The following is a 19328-nucleotide window of genomic DNA, read 5'->3' on the forward strand; positions in this document are numbered from 1 at the left end:
ATCTGTTTTTGGCACTTCATTCTCACTCGATCCTCTCCCAAAACCACCAACTTCACAGTGTCGCTATCGTTCTCGAAGGTAAGAATTCAACTCTAGCTCATTGAATACTGTAGTAGCTAACTTCTACAGTCATTCAAACTTCAAATTCCCTCAAACCTTGCTTTACTTGCCGCAACAACCGTTGCGTGCTTGTCCTCGAGAAATCGAGCGACACTAACCCGAATTGTACAAAACCTACTTCCAGGTGAGTCCCTTGCATTGACCGCATGTCGTTCTGATTTAATTCGGATTGACAGTACTCAAATTCATTTCTTCCAACTTGTCCTTTCGCCACAACAATTGTTGTGCACCTAGTCCTCGAGAAATCGAGAGACGCCTATCAATCATGTTGTCCGAGCTTTCAGAACAAACTTTGCTGAAGAACATACCTCCTGAAGGTTTTCCGGGTAGGTACGATATATTGCAGAGCAAAGTGCTGACTACTAATTGCGTCTCCTAGCCGAAATCACCTACACCGACGGACGCGTCGCATCTCTCCATCCCAGAACTCACGAATACATCACTTCTCCCAACTCTCCTTTCATTTCCCTTCCACCATTTGGCTCTACGAGGGATCTGTATCGGCGTGAAGATGGCTTCTACGGAGTAGAGGACCCCGCCCTTTGGCCACAACCATTCAACCGCGCCAACGCCTACCTTCCATGTATTCCCTGTCGGCCTACAGCACAAAACCATCCTTACTTTGATGAGTCCTGTATATGGGGAAAGATATCGACGGAATCGATGGAGTACATTGACAGGAATCGAAGGGAGGGTGTGCTGCAGCCAGCGATATCGGCACCGTTCGAACATGTCGTCAAGCATTTGCGTACTCGAACAGAAGCGTACCGAGGCTCAACTCGAAAGGATCACGACTTCTTGGCCCTACTTACTGAATTTGACAACAACCTTACAGTGTGCCTAACGCGTATATCCCGTTCTCCCATGTCATTGCGAGACATTCGCCGAGGGGTTGCTGAACTCCAGCGAAGTTGGTTGTATTCTGTGGCTGTCTTGGATTACATGGAGAAGTTCAGGAGTCGCACATTGGGGAAGCATGAACGCGAGCACGCTGAGTTCGGGAACCGTATCAGCGCATTCGTTTGGAATGATCGCGACGCGTTGGAACTATGAAATGCTGGCATTCCGGTCTACTTTGTGCGGCCTTACAGCTCATTCCATAATCAGCTCATCTTCAGTGTCCAGCCTTTGGTTATGCCTCGCCTTTGTGTAACAGCTGCATCACCTCCTTATCCTGTCCTTCTTTCAAACTCTCAGGTGGGTTCCGACGAAAAATTTGCTGCTATACGCACAGCTTCGATATCTTGCTTCCACATCTCAAGTCCATTTGAAAACATGCATCTTCCCGGTGCTTATTCGTCGTCTTACACCCCTGGTGCATCAGCAGGGCAATCAGATCAACAACTCGTTCTTCCCCTTCGACTTCTCTCGTTGGCCCTTCTCGAAATGTTTCCAATACTTCGTCGTCGTCACCCTATTCAACGAAACCGGAGCATCGCCAACGCGGAAAAAAACACCGAGTGAATCGTTAGTGATTTCTCTATGCTCCATTTTAAGTGACTGACAATTTTTTTTGGGACGTAGCACCCCAATCTCCGCGAAATCTGTTTTCAGACCTCTCCCATCCGCTGCTCCCTCCCTTGTTTCTATCCTGGTGTGATATGAACTCCACGATTGACACCCGAAACCCCCTCAGACAGCACACTCCAGGAAAGTCTCCCAAGCTGTTGACAATCGTTCCAGACCCAGCTATGGTCTGTGGGAGCTCAGATGACCGTATCGTGCCGCTACTCGAGCAATGGTCACAATTGCGTGGGCCATGGTTGGCTCAGTGTCGAGACCCCAATGTACAGGTGGAGCCGAAGTCGAACGCTGTCTGGAAAAAAGCTCTCAGTATATGGTCCATTGGCACTTGGCCCGAAGGCAAGGTGCCAAAGACGAACGCTGATCATGACCACCATGAAGCATCAGGACTTGTCTTGACTTTGCTTCCCCCCCATCAGTCTATAATGTCATCCAACCTTCCACCAAGTCTTTCCGATTCCGCGAGGTCGCGGTTGTTACACGAGCTCAGCTTGATTAACTTCCGTTACCAGCTCGTCGCTCTCGATTCGGCAGCGGATCAGAGTGTACCAAAAGCTTCACTGTCACTCTCGCAAGCCGAACTAGCAGTGGCGTTGGCCAATCATCGTCGAAGTCGAAGCCAACTCATTGACAAGATCTTTGGTAATGTGGGTGATGTATTCACCGTCTGTGATGCACTGTTTGTGAACGGGTTTGCAGCCGAGAAATGGGGTGACCATGTTGATGCTCTTCATGCGTTCGCATTGTTGATGCATTCATGGCCGGGGGAAAAAAGTAACATATGGGATAGGAGGAATGACCCCAATCTCCCGGTGCTCCTTGCTCCTGGGTCAGAGTGGGAGAGGGTTTTGATTCGATATTTTGTACAGACGTATTTTAATTACTTTGGCCACCCACCAATCCTACCCAGACGCTGCTTGTAGTTTTTTGGAGTGAACTTTGATTCTTCTAGGCTTTCATTCTTGGTCGTCATATGTATAATTATATATATCATTGCACTATAATACGCTGCTAATACAAGGGCTTCAAACCCTATAAACTTCTTGTTATCACGGGCAGCGCTGCAGCAAGCAGGGATATTTAGCAAGTGATATCCTTGACACCCTGAAGTCATGTATGTTTCCTGCCTCCTTTCTTTTCCGCTTCAAGACCGAGCTTGTTTTGGGCCATTAACATGGCCAAAGGAGTAAAAATGGAATCAATTCAGAATCCAAATCAAACGGACTGAGTATACAAAGTAAACCCAAGATCATGCTATCGGTTCTCCACCTCCTCGTCATCTGAAATCTCCATAATCTCTATCTCTTGGTCCTCATCGTCTGTAAGCTCGATTACCTCCTTCCCTCCTTCAACCCCTCTATTCCTGCGGTTGGAATCATTGATGACTGTTTCTTGCTGGTAGTTTTCGTCGCCGGATATGTTGATTACAGCAACATGGTCTTTTTGCTGCAAGCGGAGTGAGATTAGACGAGGTAGATCCTTAATAAAGATCGACTTACTTTTCGTTTCGTTTCGTTTGCCTTAACTCTCTGCAGTTTTTTCCTCCTCCGATGAGCTCTCTTTTTTCTAGCGTCTGCAGCACTTTCCCTCTTTTCCTGATCTCCCAACACCCATTGAACATTCACAAAGTAGCTATGAAGCCTGCAGATAGGACCTGCCAATTCATCTTCAGCTGAATAGGATGATAGGGAACTCTCGATATCACTCACAACGGATTCGTCCATCCTGGTCCTTCCCTTCTCTAAGATTTTCTACACAGCCCCCGCAGTAGAATTTTTTTCTGTCAGTGCACGCCAGGAAGCATGCGCTGTGAGGATTCAGCTCTTGTTCGTAGCAGATCTGGGTGGGAGGAGTCAGATCTGGTCAATGATTTGAGCTCACACTGAAAGCAACAAACGCAGCATTCATTTTCGTTCTGCCAGTCCTTTTTACTTGGGATCAGTAACCCAACCTCAGCGACAAGGGGTAGCAACTCACTGGCTCCTGCGAGTCCCTCTTAACTCTTCTAAAGAGAAGAGCACGCCCGTTAACTCCTGCGATCGAGAGGCAGCGCCGAACCACCTGCCGGGAAGAAGAAGAAAAAAGAATATATGAACGGGGATTAACGAGCGTTCAGATGAATATGAGACTGACCTCATACGTTTTTGTCCTATCGTCCAGACTGAGGTTGAAGTGAGATGGGTTTCTCCACAAATCTGCCACCAATGGACTTGCGCTGGGGCCTTGTGGGAAATAGGCTGTCAGTGGCGATCGTGTTCAAAGGTTCTCCAGACTCCAACTCACCAGCCCGTCGAGTTGACATTGGTCAACCTGTCAGAACTCAACTATTGGCAGGTGGATCTAGTAGTTAAGGAGCGAGGAGAACTTGTAATGAACTCCACGCACCCACGAACGCAGCCCAAGAATAGGCGAACTAGAACGCAAGAGCTTGAACACCGCACCGAGAGAGTTCAGATAGAAAGATAGAGTGAGTGAGTGAGAAGTTTTCGACGAACGTCCAGCTCAAAACAGATATCTGAGTGATGGTCAACGTTGTAGTTACTAAGTTAGCGTCAGATCCGGATTCAGCATTGTGACCGACCCTTGTGACATCCGCGAACTGTCACCATCCTGTGATTGTGCATGGCTGTTGTCACGCCCGTTCGATTCTTCCGCATCCTGGTCCAGATATCTGTTCTGGATCTATCCTCCCTGTTTTCGTATCAGCTCTTTTTAGTTCAGATATCCGTTCTGAGCGAACCCTGTCGTGTATTCAATTCCTTTGTCATTGAGCAGAGATGAGGATCTCATTCCAAGTTGCTGCAGCTTCCCGAATTTAGCGAACGTGAGTCACCCAGGCCACACCTGGCCACACGCCTACACGTGACAATGTGACAACGCGCCTTTATATTCCAACCACCATGGGCAATCCACCCAGTAAGTTCATTGTTCATTCACATTATGCCCCCACCTCCTTCCACTCACAATCAGTCCCCACCATCGCTCAACTACTATCTAGGTCCTCATCCCGTACCCGCTCGCACCCCGCCGCCCGGTCATGGCTCGGACCTCGCCAGCTTCGCAAATACACCTTACAGCAAGGGAACAGCGTCTCATCACAACGAAAATATGGTACTCATAAGGACATGGACGGAATCCTTCGTTTTGACATTTTGAATGACAAACAAGTTGACTTGAAGCTCTTCATGTCGACAGTCCTCCACATATCCGATTCGCCTCCATCGGCCGAAGTCGAGGTCCTAGACGAAATCATGAAATCTCCAGAGTTTTTCACGCTTCTTGAGGGGTACAGCAAGCCGATTGTGCGCGAGGAGGAAAGGTACCCAAGATTCACGGAACTATGCAGACATGCTATTGGGCAGATGGTGGACAAGAAGATCACGAAGAACAAACTGGGGTTTACGCTTTGTGTAAACGACCCTGAGTATATTCGTGGCTCAGAGGCGGACCGAAAGCCAGACACAGTTGGTACTACAATGAAGGCGATTGAAACTCGGATTCAAGAGTCGAAGAACGCGAAGGTCGAGGCGATTAAAGCTCGGCTTCGAGAGTCTGAGAATGTGAAGGTTGAGGGAAAGAAGAAGGCTAATGTGAAAACGGTGAAAACAGATTGGACTCCGGGAAGTGCCTCCACACCGACTCTCGAGGAAATTATCGAGATGATCATGTCACCTCCCGAAACTCCGCTGATGTGGAGTGACCTGTTCATGTTCGCCGAATTCAAGGTTAACAACAAGGATTATCAACAGAATATAAAGGGATCTGGTGAGTGAAGATGTTTTTACTTTCTCTTGAACTGAGCTTAACTGTGGGTGTAGGCGCTTCTCAACAAGTGCGAGGATCTGCCCCTACATCTTCTGTCATCCGACAATCAGGTGAGCTTTTTTATCTTGCCGTCTTGTGACTTGGTTTTGATAGACTGTCTTCCAGACAGATCGATCAGCCAAACTATGGACTTACAACTCACGAAAGCTTCCTACTCTCCTATCGGTGATGGGGATAGCCAATCTTATGCTACTTCCCGAGGTGGAAGCACCGGCGGTCGTCGCTCTCTGAACGACAGCGGAGTGGGTGCTTCAGGTGCCTCCTCCTGCGTTAGGAGTAGTTCGTCAAAACGTCGTCGAGGCGATGATGAACCCGCGCAAGGCGTAGGTCGTCCAACAAAACGACCCAAGGTGATTTCTGTGGAGATCCTGCTGCAGTGCGCTGGATATGCCCAACTTATGTTCAATCGAGGAGGGGTCCGCACACATGTCATTGGGGTTCTCATCACCAACAACGTACTTGAACTTCTCCTGTACACGCGGTCGGGGGGCTGCTTCTCGGACACTCTTGATTTCGTGGAATCTCCGAATGTGTTGCTACAGATCTTGCTTGCATTCTCAAGGTTGACCAGGTCGCAATGGGGTTTCTTTGACAAACTTATCCCTACTACACAATCTCTCCCTCGATATCCAGTCGTTCACAGGAAAATAGATGCATCGATGTTCAAGGGAAAGATGCTCGATGCCGGAGACCACAGGTTTGAGGTGGCAGATATCCGGGTCTTTCCCCGTGGCTTGATTGGCCGTGGGACTTATACGATTAGAATGCAGGCTAAGAGCAAGGAGTTGCTTGGTGAAGGAAAGGTTCGAAAATTGATCTTGAAGATCTCGAGCGCTCCGACGACTCGGAAACCCGAGCAATTCTTCCTTGACAAAGCGAGCACAGCGGCGAACGAAGACACTAAGGAAAAATGGGTTTTGAATCACCTTCCGGATATGGTCGATTCGGGGGATTTCGAAGGTACCGTGTCATTCGAACACCTTTTCGGGGAAGATTACGAAAAGCGGACTCTCCGATACTTGGCTGTGGAAGAATTATATCTGATTACAGACCTCACCGCGCCTGAAGAATTGAGATTGGCGTTCAAAAACATAGTTTATTGTGAGTATCTAGTTTTCGTTCCGCCAGATTCATGAGTCTTGATATCCTCTGGCAGGTCATCAATGGCTGGTCACTGTTCCGGGGATTATGCATCGTGATGTCAGCATCAACAACTTGATGTTTCGTGTGAAAGGCGACAGGAAGTTTGGGGTCCTTAATGACTTCGATTTGGCGTGTACTCTGGACGAAGACCGCCAGTCCAGCTCCAAACAACGAACAGGAACTAAACCTTTCATTGCCCGCGATCTTTTGACCCTTGCTAAGGAGTCCGACACCTTGCAGAAACACTTCGTTTGGTACGACCTCGAATTGATGGTGTACGTGTTTGCATGGATAATTTGTTGTTATGAGGACGGGCGAGAAATCCAAAATCCACCATTTGAAGGGTGGTGCAAAGGCAATTTGGTTGATGTTAGGCGCCAAAAGTCTGATTGGATGCACAGGTCTGTGGAACACCAGCCTATCACTCCCCAATATGAATCTCTCCGTCGGATTTTAGAGAGCCTTCGGACACAACTCCGCCATGGATATAATGCACGGGACGAATACCTGGCCCCTGATTTTCCCAGTGGGCTTCCCCCGTTTAAACACGAAACCCTGGGCGACCATGTTACTTACAGCACGATCCTGGCAGCTCTCGATCCCCCGCCGCCATATACGGACGCTCTCGCCGCCCTATCATAATGTTCAACATGTTGCATCCTTATCCTCTGCACTGTTCATATTTTTTTTCTTTTCTATACGCATATTTCTTTCATGCTCTCTCATTTGCATCTCAATGCTGTCGCGATATCTCTGTATTACCACCCTACCGTCTCGCAAGCTAGATTTCAATCATTGGATTTATTATCTTTTGGGATTCACCTCGTCACCCCAAGGTTCTACGAGAGTGAGATGTACTGCCATTCGGACTCATATGTTGAGCTGTTTGAATAAGTTGCATGGTTGTGTATCTCACATTCGTCGCTCATCGACTCCAGACTCTTAACGTTGACGCGGTCATGTGATACCTGTAGCGCATGTGACATTTTGACGCCTCTTGCCACGGGCTACGCAAACGGAAGATATTTCGTCTCTCGCCGGTTCGTTCTTCTATCCTTGTTACTTTTCCCCTGCCGGTCACGGAGTCAGCTGTGTGGAAGGCTTGAAAGGCATGGAGACAGCTCAGCCCATCCAAAGGCAAGGCTGCCGTATTGCCTGTCAAATATTGCCTCTGCGGGCTGAAAGCTTCCTTCACTTGCGCTCTGCCTTGATAATGTTCGGTGAGGGTAGCTAACCGTCTTTTTTAGATCTGCTGCCTGTTCCCGCTTCCCAGTTTGATGGTTTAATCTCGAGGATGGCTTGAGAGAGGAAAGGGACGGGATGTGTTCGACTTGGATGAATCCACTCCTTTGGAGGATCAGCAGGATCCAGAACACTCAAACCGAGGCCCTCGTCGAATGTACGCCCCGCAAGAGTGACGGCGGGGCCAACCCATCTAACCATCTCCTCTTGACGCCCTTGCAGCCAACGCTGCCGCTGCATCGATGTTCTCTCTCGCCCGTCAATCCACTGAAGAAGGCCAAAACGCGACTCCTTGGTAAAGAAGCTCGGAAAGCGCAGGAAGAGGAAGAGGAGCAGGGGCAGCCTCAGGCATAACGCATTGAAGGAGGCACGAAAGGCGGTGGCTCTGTTTTACGGAGGATACGCTCTGTGCTCCGACCCTCAGCGCGTCCAAACCTGGCTGGTTGGCTGCCATTGACGTTCCCGTAGATCAGCTTCCTTCATTCGACAACTTCCGCTACGTTCCATGGGATCGAAAGCGAGTACCCCGCTTGTTTACCGCTTTAATGGTCATGCTAATAGCCACTGTCTCAGAGAGATGATTACTTTTCTTTTTATTTCCGCCATCGTTCGATGTGGCTCTGTAACTCCGTTTTATGACTAAACGTAGCTATTGTCAAGCGCTCGGAGCGTTTAAACTTCAGTTATGGAAATAACCAAACCGCGCTAACGACTTGAGGATGGCTCCAAGCTACTTGAGGGGGACATCCAGGCTGCATAGCTAGCCTTATCGGGCTCCACGATTACATTTGCAAAATAACAATTGGCCAAGAGCCAAAACACATTTATGGGCCTCGCCACCAATGCTATATTTCCATTCTCCTAGCGCCGCTCATTGCGTTTCCCTCTAACAAACCAACCGACGGCAAATCATCACCTTGTATCTCCTTTTTTTTCTGGCTTTCACACATGAATGTTCCTGCTGCAACGGGTCAAATCTTGGTCCAGTTAACTGAGTAAAGATACTGGAGAACTAGAATCAAGAAAGATATGGGCTATAAGCTATTGTACACGGATTGTCTGCGCCTGAAGGGCAATACTACGGGGCTGGTAAAGTAAAGGTCTCATCCTGCTCACCATATTTGGCCTCTCTCTTCTTGGCCTTTATGGCTTTTTTCTTCGCCCTGCGGTACCCCCGGTATGAATCCTCATAAGCCCGTTGCCTGGCGCCTTCATCATTCACATACACCCATTTGGTGGATACGAGATATGTGAGTTCCCCACAGAAAGGGCCTATAGTATGATAATGAGGACCCCGAAGCCAGAGCGTTCATTTCCACTTACAACGGACCAGGCCTCCACCCTTACGCAGTCCCACAACGCAGTCCTCGCAATACACCTTCTTTTTATCAGAGCATGTCATTAGGCACCCTTTGCCTATATCAAAGGTCTCAAAGCAGACCTGTGAATGGAAGATGAGCTTACGATACGGGCGGCCCTTGTGGACAACTTACTGGGCAGGGACTGTCGCTCAACCAATCCTGTTGAACATGCTCAGCAGGCGAACGTTTTGTGAATACAGAAATCCTCACCACGTCGTTAGGGTCTGTTAATTCCTTTTTTGCCCGCTTGAAGAAGGCAGCACCCTCACCTTCTGAAAGACAATCGCAGACAACCTACCGCTGCTTTAGACCAAACACATAATAGCGTCAAGAGGATACGCACCTGGTAGCTTTGGGTACAATTGTTAGCATCAAGACCAAAATCAGACGGTGGCTTCCATAGGTCCTCAGCCCGTCGACCTTGTGCAAGCAAGTCATTTTCTGTAACAGGATCTTGCGGGAGCAGTTCGGTTTCATCCTCTGCAGCACCTACGTTCTCTGGAAGCGGCAGCGTTTCATTCTGTTGGTGTTCTAACTCCACTGCCACAAAAGGAGTATGAGAAAAGGAGGGTAAACAAGTCGAATAAGCGTACTTTCGTTTTGTTCTGGGTGAGGTTGTTAGCACAAAGCCGTGACGCCGTAACTTATTTAACGTACTTTGCACCTCTAACCAATTGTGACCAGCATGATAGATTCGCCTCCCGACCTTGTCGTAAGTCTCGCCAGGAGCCACGTTGTTCCAAAAGTTGTCGATGGAAAATTCACAGTATTGCAGGTTTCCCCCAGGTTCCCAACTGTCCAGATAACCATCAACTATGGGCATACGGGATGGTTAACCTTACCTATTCTGCGTGTATGGATATCCTAACCACTAATTGTGGAGGTAAGACTTGGGTGACGACGGTGGAATAAATCAGCTAGGTTGAATCACCTTCACTCGGTAAAACTAGCCATGTATTAGCGTGCGTTGAGAGGACGTGCCACGGTCTGAACACGTACCATTCCGTCTTCTGTTTCTTTCGCAGATCGGATGTAAGCTTGGTATGTTAGATCAGTACAACAGTGACATGAAAAAACTTAGAGAACTAACAGACTTGATAGAACGTCGGAGTCGTTTCGGACATGCCGTCGTTCGGTGGATTTAGTGATAGGTACCAACCTCGAAGCCGGTCTTTAAGGATATCGAATGTCGACACAGAAAAACTTATTCTTCCCGGTTAATCGCAACCGACCAACAAGGAGAAGAGGTGAGTTATGGACCTATACGTACAAACAATACTACGTCGGTTGAAACGTAATCCACGTGCACTTCAGGCAGCCATCATATTGGACCAAGTTAGATGTAACTTGCTCACTGAAATGATCCATCTAAGAGGTCACTTAGACCAGGTTTAGGACCACTCATTTTGGTTTAGACCACAGGTATGGTCTAGACCATGCATCAGGACTTCTGGCACCCATTTGGTCTAAACCTTGCTAGTTGCTTCTTCCACTTTACAATAGCTATATTTACTATTAACACAGTTTTTATTACTCTATGTAACATATGGTCTAGACTGTAAGTTGGATAGTCTAGACCACAGTATGGAAACCTACATGGTTTAAACCACTATACTTCCATGTGGTCTAGACCATATTGTAAAATTTTGCATGGTCGGAACTGCTATCCTTTCATGTGGTCTAGACCTAAATATTAGGTCTAGACCATATTGTAAAATTTACATGGTCTAAACCACTATCCTTTCATATGGTCTAGACCTAAATATTAGGTCTAGACCACAACCTTGATCATGGTCTAGACCATATTGTAAAATTTACATAGTCTAAACCACTATCCTTTCATGTGGTCTAGACCTAAATATTAGGTCTAGACCATACTGTAAAATTTACATGGTCTAAACCACTATCCTTTCATATGGTCTAGACCACTGGGTGGAAATATACATGGTTTAAACCACTACATCTTAACATGGTCTAGACCACTGCATGAAAATCTGCATGGTTTAAACCACTATGTCTTCACATTGTCTGAACCACTTTTCCAATAACTTAAGATAATCCATTTTATGGCAATAAAATTCAGGCTGTTTTGGGGCTTATATAATGTATCCATATCTACAGCTACACTTGAATGGTACCAGATAACAGGCTGTTCTCAAATTTATTTACAAGTCTAAATCATTCTCTGAGAGGCTAGTATACTCTTCTGCCAAGTGTAATGCCTGCATATGTTCAATAAGGTTGAAGTCTGTTCCATCAAGATCAATGTCATCATCCAGCACACTTCCACACTCGCTCCTGCCATCATTTGAATAGACATATTCTGAAATCTCTTGCCCAACCTCATTCATAGATTCACTAACCATTGACAGCTTTACAACATCCAATTCATCACTTGCAGGGCCCCATGATGGTACAAGTTCTGACCACCTGGACGTTTTTACACAGTCTAGACCATCTAAACATATACTTAAATTCAGATATATAATCCTCTCAATGGCTTACAAGTGATTGAAAGTGAATCAGACAGTTTGATCCAAAATCTTAGATTTAATTAGATATATAGATATGTGATAACAACAATGCATATGTAGACATTGATTTCTAAACAACTATATATGAAGTTTTCAGAGTTAGATTTAATAAATTCCATTATAACGACCTAATAAGGTTGAACTCGAGAGCTTGCACGAACACCAAGTTTCCGCTTCTTACTTGGCCTTTCAGTTTCACTTTCAGATCCCGGGTTATAACTGTCTTTCCTTGCCCTCACTTTCTCTCGTTGAAGGTTACGTGTTACATCCCGCAAGTCAAGGCTTGGGATTATTCCTGGTTGTGATAGCCGTGACAACGGCTCTGCTCGACGAACTCCCCACTCCTGTTGACCAACCATATTCAGCCTTGATTGTGGAGGTGGTTGTGTTGACGAGGAAAATCGAGAACTACCAGATGCTTGTGCAGGTCGTGTGTCGTGAGGTATTGGAGGAGGCGGCCCAGAAGGACCACACGTGGACGGTTGCTGGGACGCAACAGGGATTGAAGGTCGCGCAACATACTGATGCTTGAGGCCTATACGAACAGTGGTGGGTACACCTTGAATCCTCACAGCTCGAGTATTACTCGTTAATGTTGGTGGTGGTGCTCGTGTTTGAGCGGGAGTAAAACCCCAGCCCTCACTCCGGTCAATTTCGTCGCTGTCTTCGTTGTCATCGTCGAAGAGGGGCAGCATACCCTTTTTGGGAGAAGGCGTGTCCAAAAGTTCCTGATCACTGAGCACAGGGCCCTTCGCAGGCATCTTCTTGACCTTCCTACGTATCACAGGTTTCTTCCCGGAGAGATTGCGACTTTCTTCAGCAGTAAGCAGTACGTTGTCACTGGCGTCAATGACGACTGCTATCTCATTTTGTTCATCGTACTCCATTTCCATTTCCTCTGTCAAACCAAAATGTTAGTGACGAGGTTCAATTGCATATCGATATTAAAAGTGTACTCTTACCCTTAGTCCACAATACCACTCTAACGAATTGCATCTCCTGCCCTTCAGCTTCCGTCACCGTCTTGTTCAAGACCCTTCGCAGAAAGTCTTCTCTAGGTTTCACAACTGACTTGAGCTGGTGTTGGTTCAACTGCGCAACGGTGGAATTGCCGATGCCGGGAAAGGGGAGCCCAACTGGCCAGTTGAGTAGCCTGAGGTTGTATCTACCTGCTTGTTTGGCGAAGGATTCCAATGCGATGGATTTCGCATTGCCATTTGACTTGGTGTAGCCTTGCTCGCCGAGCATAGTACCTTGAAAGAGAGACACTCAGCTTTCACAAACGTAGACATCCCTGTTCAAAACTCACTTGTATCGTGTTGTATGAACGCCCTGATCAAGCGGCGGTTGCGAGCCCGATCAGTCTCACCGTCTAGTCGTCTCAACAACTCTTCGATTTCGACGTCGCCGACCGACATTTTGCGTTTCTCCATCTCAAGCATCCTGCAGAAGCTTTGGTCAGTCGTTTGGACATTACATTCATTCAGCGTGACCTACCTGAACATCGTCTCAATTTCCGTCCGTTGCGCATTGAACTGGACTTTATTTCGTTCCTTGACGACTGCCCACTCAGAAGAGCCACCCCAAGCGACACTAGAACTTCTACCGAGAAGATCTTGTCGAATGTTGATGAGCCACCCAAAAATGATCAGCCCATAGTTGAGGTATGCTTCTTGCGCCTGAAAAATCGTGAAGTTATGCTACTGCGCATGAGGAAGCCGGACGTCGTTGACATACCAGTTTCAAGAATGGCGCCAAAATCTTCTTGATCGAGCGATCTGCCTTACCATCCTGCTGCTGCTGGTCCCAGTGTTCGAGAAATTGTTCGTGAAACCAGTCGATTTCCTCTTGCATGGCATCTCGTGCAGCCGTTGGCCCTGGTGGGATGCCCTTTTCCTCCAACCTTTGAGCTTTGGTACGGTGGTATTGCTCGAGGATTTCCTTTTTGTATTCCTCTACCGAAACTGTACGGAGGCCAAACCGTCAATGAGTAGGCATCGACATACAAAGGAGGCACTTACTGTCTTTTGATTTCTCGTTGTCATGAGAATATTTGGCTGCGAAAGCGTTGAACGGGTTGATGGCACGGGGGATCTTCATCTTTCCGGCGTTGACAAACGCAAAAAGCTCCTTTGGATCCTTCCCAGTCTGAGCTGCGATTCCTTCGATGTTCTGAACAAATCCCTGCCAAGCGTTCATGACCAGTTCTTGATCCTGTTGGGAGAGTGGGCCCGGCTTGAATGTCAGCGATGGATTGTCTTCATCGTTGCCATCCTCGTTTAAATCCACGCCAAATTCTTCCAACTCCTCTTCATCTACTTCCTTCTCACTGTCGTCCTCGTCTTCTAGAGATGCTTTCTTTAACTTGATCATGACATTCCCCTTTGCTGGTAATCGAGACGGTCGTTTGTGTTTGGGTTGTACGTCTTCGTCGATCTGACTGATGTCGGATACCCCCTCGATCCCTCGCTGCAAAACGCGTTGCCGCTGAGCGTTCACAAACATCTCGTAGTCATCCGCCGAGTCGTCTCCGGAATCATACGAGACCTCTTTGTTCTCGTCCTCATCACCATCACTACCTGGCTCTTGCTCATCAACCTCCTGTATAGTGGGTAAGTGACCGAGGTCAGCGATAGCGGCTACACATCCACCATATGGAGAGCTGAGGCGATAGGGATCGCGGCCATGCTTACTTGCACCGGCACTGTCAGCCTCGTCAAGCTCATCGAGGGACGCGTCGAGATTGGGGTAAGTTTTTGGAGACGGGCGAACCGAACGCGGGGTATTGGTGGTCTTCGGACGAGGTTGATTCGGTGGAGTGGCCAAGACAACACCATCAAACCGGTATTTTTTGCCGTAGCGCGTCAAGGGGGGACCACGAGCGGGTGTAGATCCTGTGTATCATTGAGTGCACAGTCCACAATGAACGTAATCGAAGCTAATACATACCCGAGATTGACTCCATAGGATGAGTTTCATGCGTGTTATTAGGCTAAGGTTTGAAAACATTGAGAACTTAAAAACTGGGAACTCCTTTATGAACGTACCGTAGAGAGAGTTTCATCTTGCGGCTCCCCTGTCTTTCGTCCGGCTTCCATTGCAGCGATAACCCCTTCCGAGAGTACCTCCCCGCCTTGCTCTCCCTTAGTTGATTCGTCATTCTGAAGACCTTCATCTTCCTGGTCCCCTGCCTCATCAAGCCCGCTTTCTTCAACGACAGCGTCGTCTTGGGCATTAAACAACTCGCGTTCCTTCCCTTTCTTCACGCTTTCTGGTCTTCTCTTCGTGTCCACCCCTGGATCTGCTGGAAGACCAGCGAAGACTGTGTCTTCGCTTTCTTCATCGGGCGCCCGAATATTCGGAACCTGCAACGGTCTTTCAGTTATACACGGTAAATTGAACGTTAAAGGCGACATACCTTCATGGTCTTGGACGAAGGAACGTTCATAGTCGCCTTGGTATTACGGCCGCGTTGTGTACGATTACGGGTTGGAGTGGGATTCGACTGGTGTTTCTTCGATTTGGATGAACGCGTTTGACGCTTAGAGTTCCTCATCTCAACCATAATAGCAGAACGCTGAATACAGTACTTTCAGACTCGTAAGGAAGAAAGCCGACTTAGATGCTTACTGTGTAGCCCTCCAAACAAATTAGGAATTCAGACCCTAAACAATGGGTTTGCCACATCTATTTCCGCGTACGAATAGGGCCTTGTTCGAGGTTTTCAGAAAGCCAAGTGGGGCACTGCTTTATTCGACTGGTTTGGAAACTTGGCCAAGCTAGCGGCGTCAATTACAGACTGATAATGGGCGAAGGTTGGTCTGAAACCGGGGTGGTCGGGCTATACTGTCAGAAATACCACTATTATGGATGTATTGACGACATACCTCACAAGATCGGTTGCATCCTATTGTTCCATCCTCCTTGACGCCATCCAAGACTTGCAGTGTGCAAGTCAGTTTTGGTTTGGATTCGAACTTGACCCTTTTCCAGTAAGGAAGATAACCTTGCTTCATGTACGAACTTTTGAGTACAATGATTAGCTAGTGATTGAATACATTTAATGGTTGTAGATAATACTATCTATCGCTACGAGCGTTGAGAGCACTTACCGTCCGGCGATGATGACGGTCAAAGGCAAGTTGTACTGGAAATTGCCGAGTTAGCGGGCCGCGTCCCTTCTGGGACATGGTTCCCACGGTTTCCGTTTGCCGCTCAAGAGACTTTGAGCGGCAAACGGAAACCGTGGGAACCATGAGTGGCATCCCGGCGCGCGAGCCTGCTTATGTAATTCCTCAGCACTCAACCAGATCCACGATGTCGACAATGTAAGTATGTCGCTCTGGCCTCGTTTTTCGTTTAGTACGGTACATACACCTAGTTTACAATGTAAAAGAACCATTTCTATACTCTTGTACAAGAATTAGCGACGACCAAATCACAATAATAGCCCAAGGCCAACCCTTCTTCGTCGGTTTTGCTATATATTGCAGCCGCTTTAACTTTCTTTGACATTGGAAGCGTTAAGGACTGACATACGATTTCGTTTAACAGATAGTAATATATGTTTAATGGATAAATTGATAATTTCAACTACTTAGAAACAATTTTACAATGGTGAGTGTACAATACTGAGCGCACTCGATACATTCCTGACATAAATTTCAGCTTCCAGACCTTCATTTCCTCGATTTAGAAGCGGACGCGGAGGGATCCGACGACGATGAGTTCGATGGAGAATATGGTACGTGATAAGCGTCACTTATCTAGCGGATACACGGTTAACGAAGGCCGGCTTCACCTGTAGATGAAGAATTCATTGACGAAGATATAGATGAATCTGACGCAGATGATACTCCGAGAGCGGGCTCTTCAAACCTCACCGACTTGCCCTCCAATGACTATTCCGCGTTCCTCGACCAACTCGCTGCGAAATACAGCACCAATCCGTCCACTCTTCCTGACTCAACCCATAGCCGTTCCCGTTCCCGTTCCAATTCGCCTCATCCCCTCTTTTCAGTACTGAAGCGTCGAGCTGAGGAAGGCCCCTCGGATGAGGGTGTCTTTCCTTCACGTCCGCGCGTCAGGCGTAAACTCAATGCTCTGACTCGACAACCCCTTCCTATTCGCGAAGACGTGATCCAAGTGGATCAAATCCGAAGAGTCCTTGTCAACACTTCTCGTACTACCACCCTTCAGTACAAGTCGGACCGCGTACTGCAAGCCTCTTCCTCCGCTTTACCGATTTCCAAAACTGCTGAAGGCAAGGCGGGGGACAGAAGTCGTGATATTTGGATGGCATGGGCAAACACCGTTGCTCAGTCGTTGAGGAAATTCAAAGTCCAGCAGGGCTGGCGAACTTGGGCGAGCGGGCGTTTGGAGACAGCTCCAGATCCCCGAGTTCAACGGCGGATACTTCCTCATGGCCAATGGGTGAAGATTTTAGGTGGGAAGTACAAAGGCGACGAAGGAATGATCTTGTCCCCCACCACCAATACTTGCGGACAGCCAGGGTACTTTATCTTCGTGGTTCCCCGTATTCCCCCTCCTCATTTGGTCAAGGAGGATACGGTACGATTGGATCGAAAGGCACTCCAACGCGCCGGCAAACTTAAAAGGTTTCCCAAAAGGAAGTTTCGCTTCGAAGACTATGGACTCGACCTTTCAGATGTCCACGCGGCTGTATATGAAAAAGGAAATCTCGACGGCGACGTTCTTGGCTATAGGATCGATCGCTATGTGTTTAGCCATGGGGCGCTCTTGAAGTTCTTTCATCAGAAAACTGTGCAGCCAATCACCTCCATTTCAAATGAAACTTTACTCGCTTTCCACGACCATCCTTACGCCCAGCTTTTCCCATTCCCGACTCCCGAGCAATGGCGATTCGAAGACGGTGATGAAGTCGAGGTGATGAGAGGTGAAACGTGGAATGGAAAGGCGACTATCTCTGTGAATATGCAAGGAGAATGCATCGTCAATCATTCACAGTACGGGTTTGTTGCTGTCGATGTCAAAAGCCTGAAGAAGTTCGTCATTTTAGGCGACCATATTACCGTTCTTGCAGGGAAACACGAAGGCAAGAGTGGACTTGTTGTGGAGGTCCATCTTGATTCACTCGGTGTATCAGAGAATTCAACCAGAAAGGGCGTGGTAAGTTACCGCAACACTACGAATATAACGATGTTAAGCTAATTATGCCACGTAGGACTTCGTGGTACACAGAAATTCCGTTCGGCGTGAAAAAGAGCCTTCACACGTCGCACAAATTCCATGGAAAGACATGGAAGTGGACATATTCAGGGGTCCTCATAGCCCTGGTACCGGGTTCGTGAAGGATGTGAAGCGCACAACAGTTGGAGACGCGCTGGTACTGTCGGTCTATCTCTCAGACCTTGGTGAATCTGTTGAGGTTCTTGATCATCATGTCTTTGTCAAAGGGTAGGTTTATTCCTGTGGTTTACCTCAATCACGTATTCATATCATTGTAATTACAGAACCCGTAGACATCTCTGGGAGATGTTTCCTCTTTCTGCGAACCAAAGTGATTACGAAGTCGACCGCGACTTGCGTAAAATGCGAACAGGAGCTGTGCCGTGGCTGGGCTTGAGCATTTGGGCAATCTGCGGTAATTTCAAGGGAAGGAAAGGTGTTGTTAGAGACGTTAATCGCGTCTCTTCCCGTCACATTCCATCGGGCCTCCAGTTGGATGTAGAGTTCAATGTCATGACGAGTACTGGGTTGCATATAGAAAAGGTGGCATACGACGACGTTCGTGAATTGACCACCGGCCACGCCCTCAATGTCTGCAGTCCCGTTACACACCAGCAACGATTCTACATTCCATCTGACAAGTTCGAGGGAGCGAGAACTGAGCCACCAAAGCTCATATCCGAACTTCCAGTGATGGAGATACAGCCGCCAGTAGCCCTCACTCAAGAGACGCTGGATAAAGAACTCGAGAACGTTGCCCAGATGATGAGGTCTATAGATGAATCCTCCCAGACTCCCGTATTGCCAGGATCTACTCCTGAGCCTGAACCGCATAGTGCCATCGATGCGTCAGACGACACAAACGTACACGGCGAAGCCACAGGAGGTATCGATATCTGGGATCCAAGATATGGGGATGATGAATTTGACGTGGGCTGTGAGTCTTGGGATCCAAACTACGGTGCATGTTGGATGTACGAGGGCTACAATGCGGTTCGTTCAAACACGCCAGAACCGACACCAGTCCCCTCTTCCAGCAACAACCAAGTCATGAATTCATCGTCAACGCATTGGTTAGCCCAACCCCAACTACGTGACATATCGGTCATGGTAGACATCAAGGCGGGTGAGTTTCAGGGAAAAAATGTCTACGTTAAGCCAACCTTGCGAGGAAATGGTTGCGTCATTGGCAGCTTGAAGAAGAGGAATACCGTTCGGGATGTGTCTCTGGATCTTGTAGGGCAAGCCTCGAGGCGCATCAAGGTCAACGAAGATCAGCTCATGGTCATCATTGCACCTGAAAATCCCCATTATGGAAAGCGTGTACGTCGACTCACCTATTTCTATCGCGAAAGGGACACGATGGCGA

General features: G+C 47.8%; 3 protein-coding genes across 3 annotated transcripts; 2 read left to right on the top strand and 1 right to left on the bottom strand.

Annotated features, from left to right (window-relative positions):
- Positions 1-385: 385 nt before the first annotated feature.
- E1B28_005104 (uncharacterized protein) lies at positions 386-1173 on the top strand (the record flags this gene model as incomplete). The annotated part of the gene is made up of 2 exons (XM_043149648.1): positions 386-446; positions 500-1173. 2 exons carry the CDS (start codon positions 386-388, stop codon positions 1171-1173), a joined length of 735 nt encoding a protein of 244 aa, XP_043014255.1.
- A 1725-nt stretch (positions 1174-2898) lies between these two features.
- E1B28_005105 (uncharacterized protein) lies at positions 2899-3368 on the bottom strand (the record flags this gene model as incomplete). Its single annotated transcript, XM_043149649.1, has 2 exons — positions 2899-3090; positions 3144-3368. The coding sequence occupies 2 exons, from the start codon at positions 3366-3368 to the stop codon at positions 2899-2901; spliced, it is 417 nt and encodes a 138-aa protein (XP_043014256.1).
- A 1176-nt stretch (positions 3369-4544) lies between these two features.
- E1B28_005106 (uncharacterized protein) lies at positions 4545-7254 on the top strand (the record flags this gene model as incomplete). Its single annotated transcript, XM_043149650.1, has 4 exons — positions 4545-5409; positions 5463-5519; positions 5575-6570; positions 6626-7254. The coding sequence occupies 4 exons, from the start codon at positions 4545-4547 to the stop codon at positions 7252-7254; spliced, it is 2547 nt and encodes an 848-aa protein (XP_043014257.1).
- Between the last annotated feature and the right edge of the window lie 12074 nt (positions 7255-19328).

Source organism: Marasmius oreades, chromosome 2 (genome assembly GCF_018924745.1).
Source record: "Marasmius oreades isolate 03SP1 chromosome 2, whole genome shotgun sequence".
Lineage (NCBI taxonomy): Eukaryota > Fungi > Basidiomycota > Agaricomycetes > Agaricales > Marasmiaceae > Marasmius > Marasmius oreades.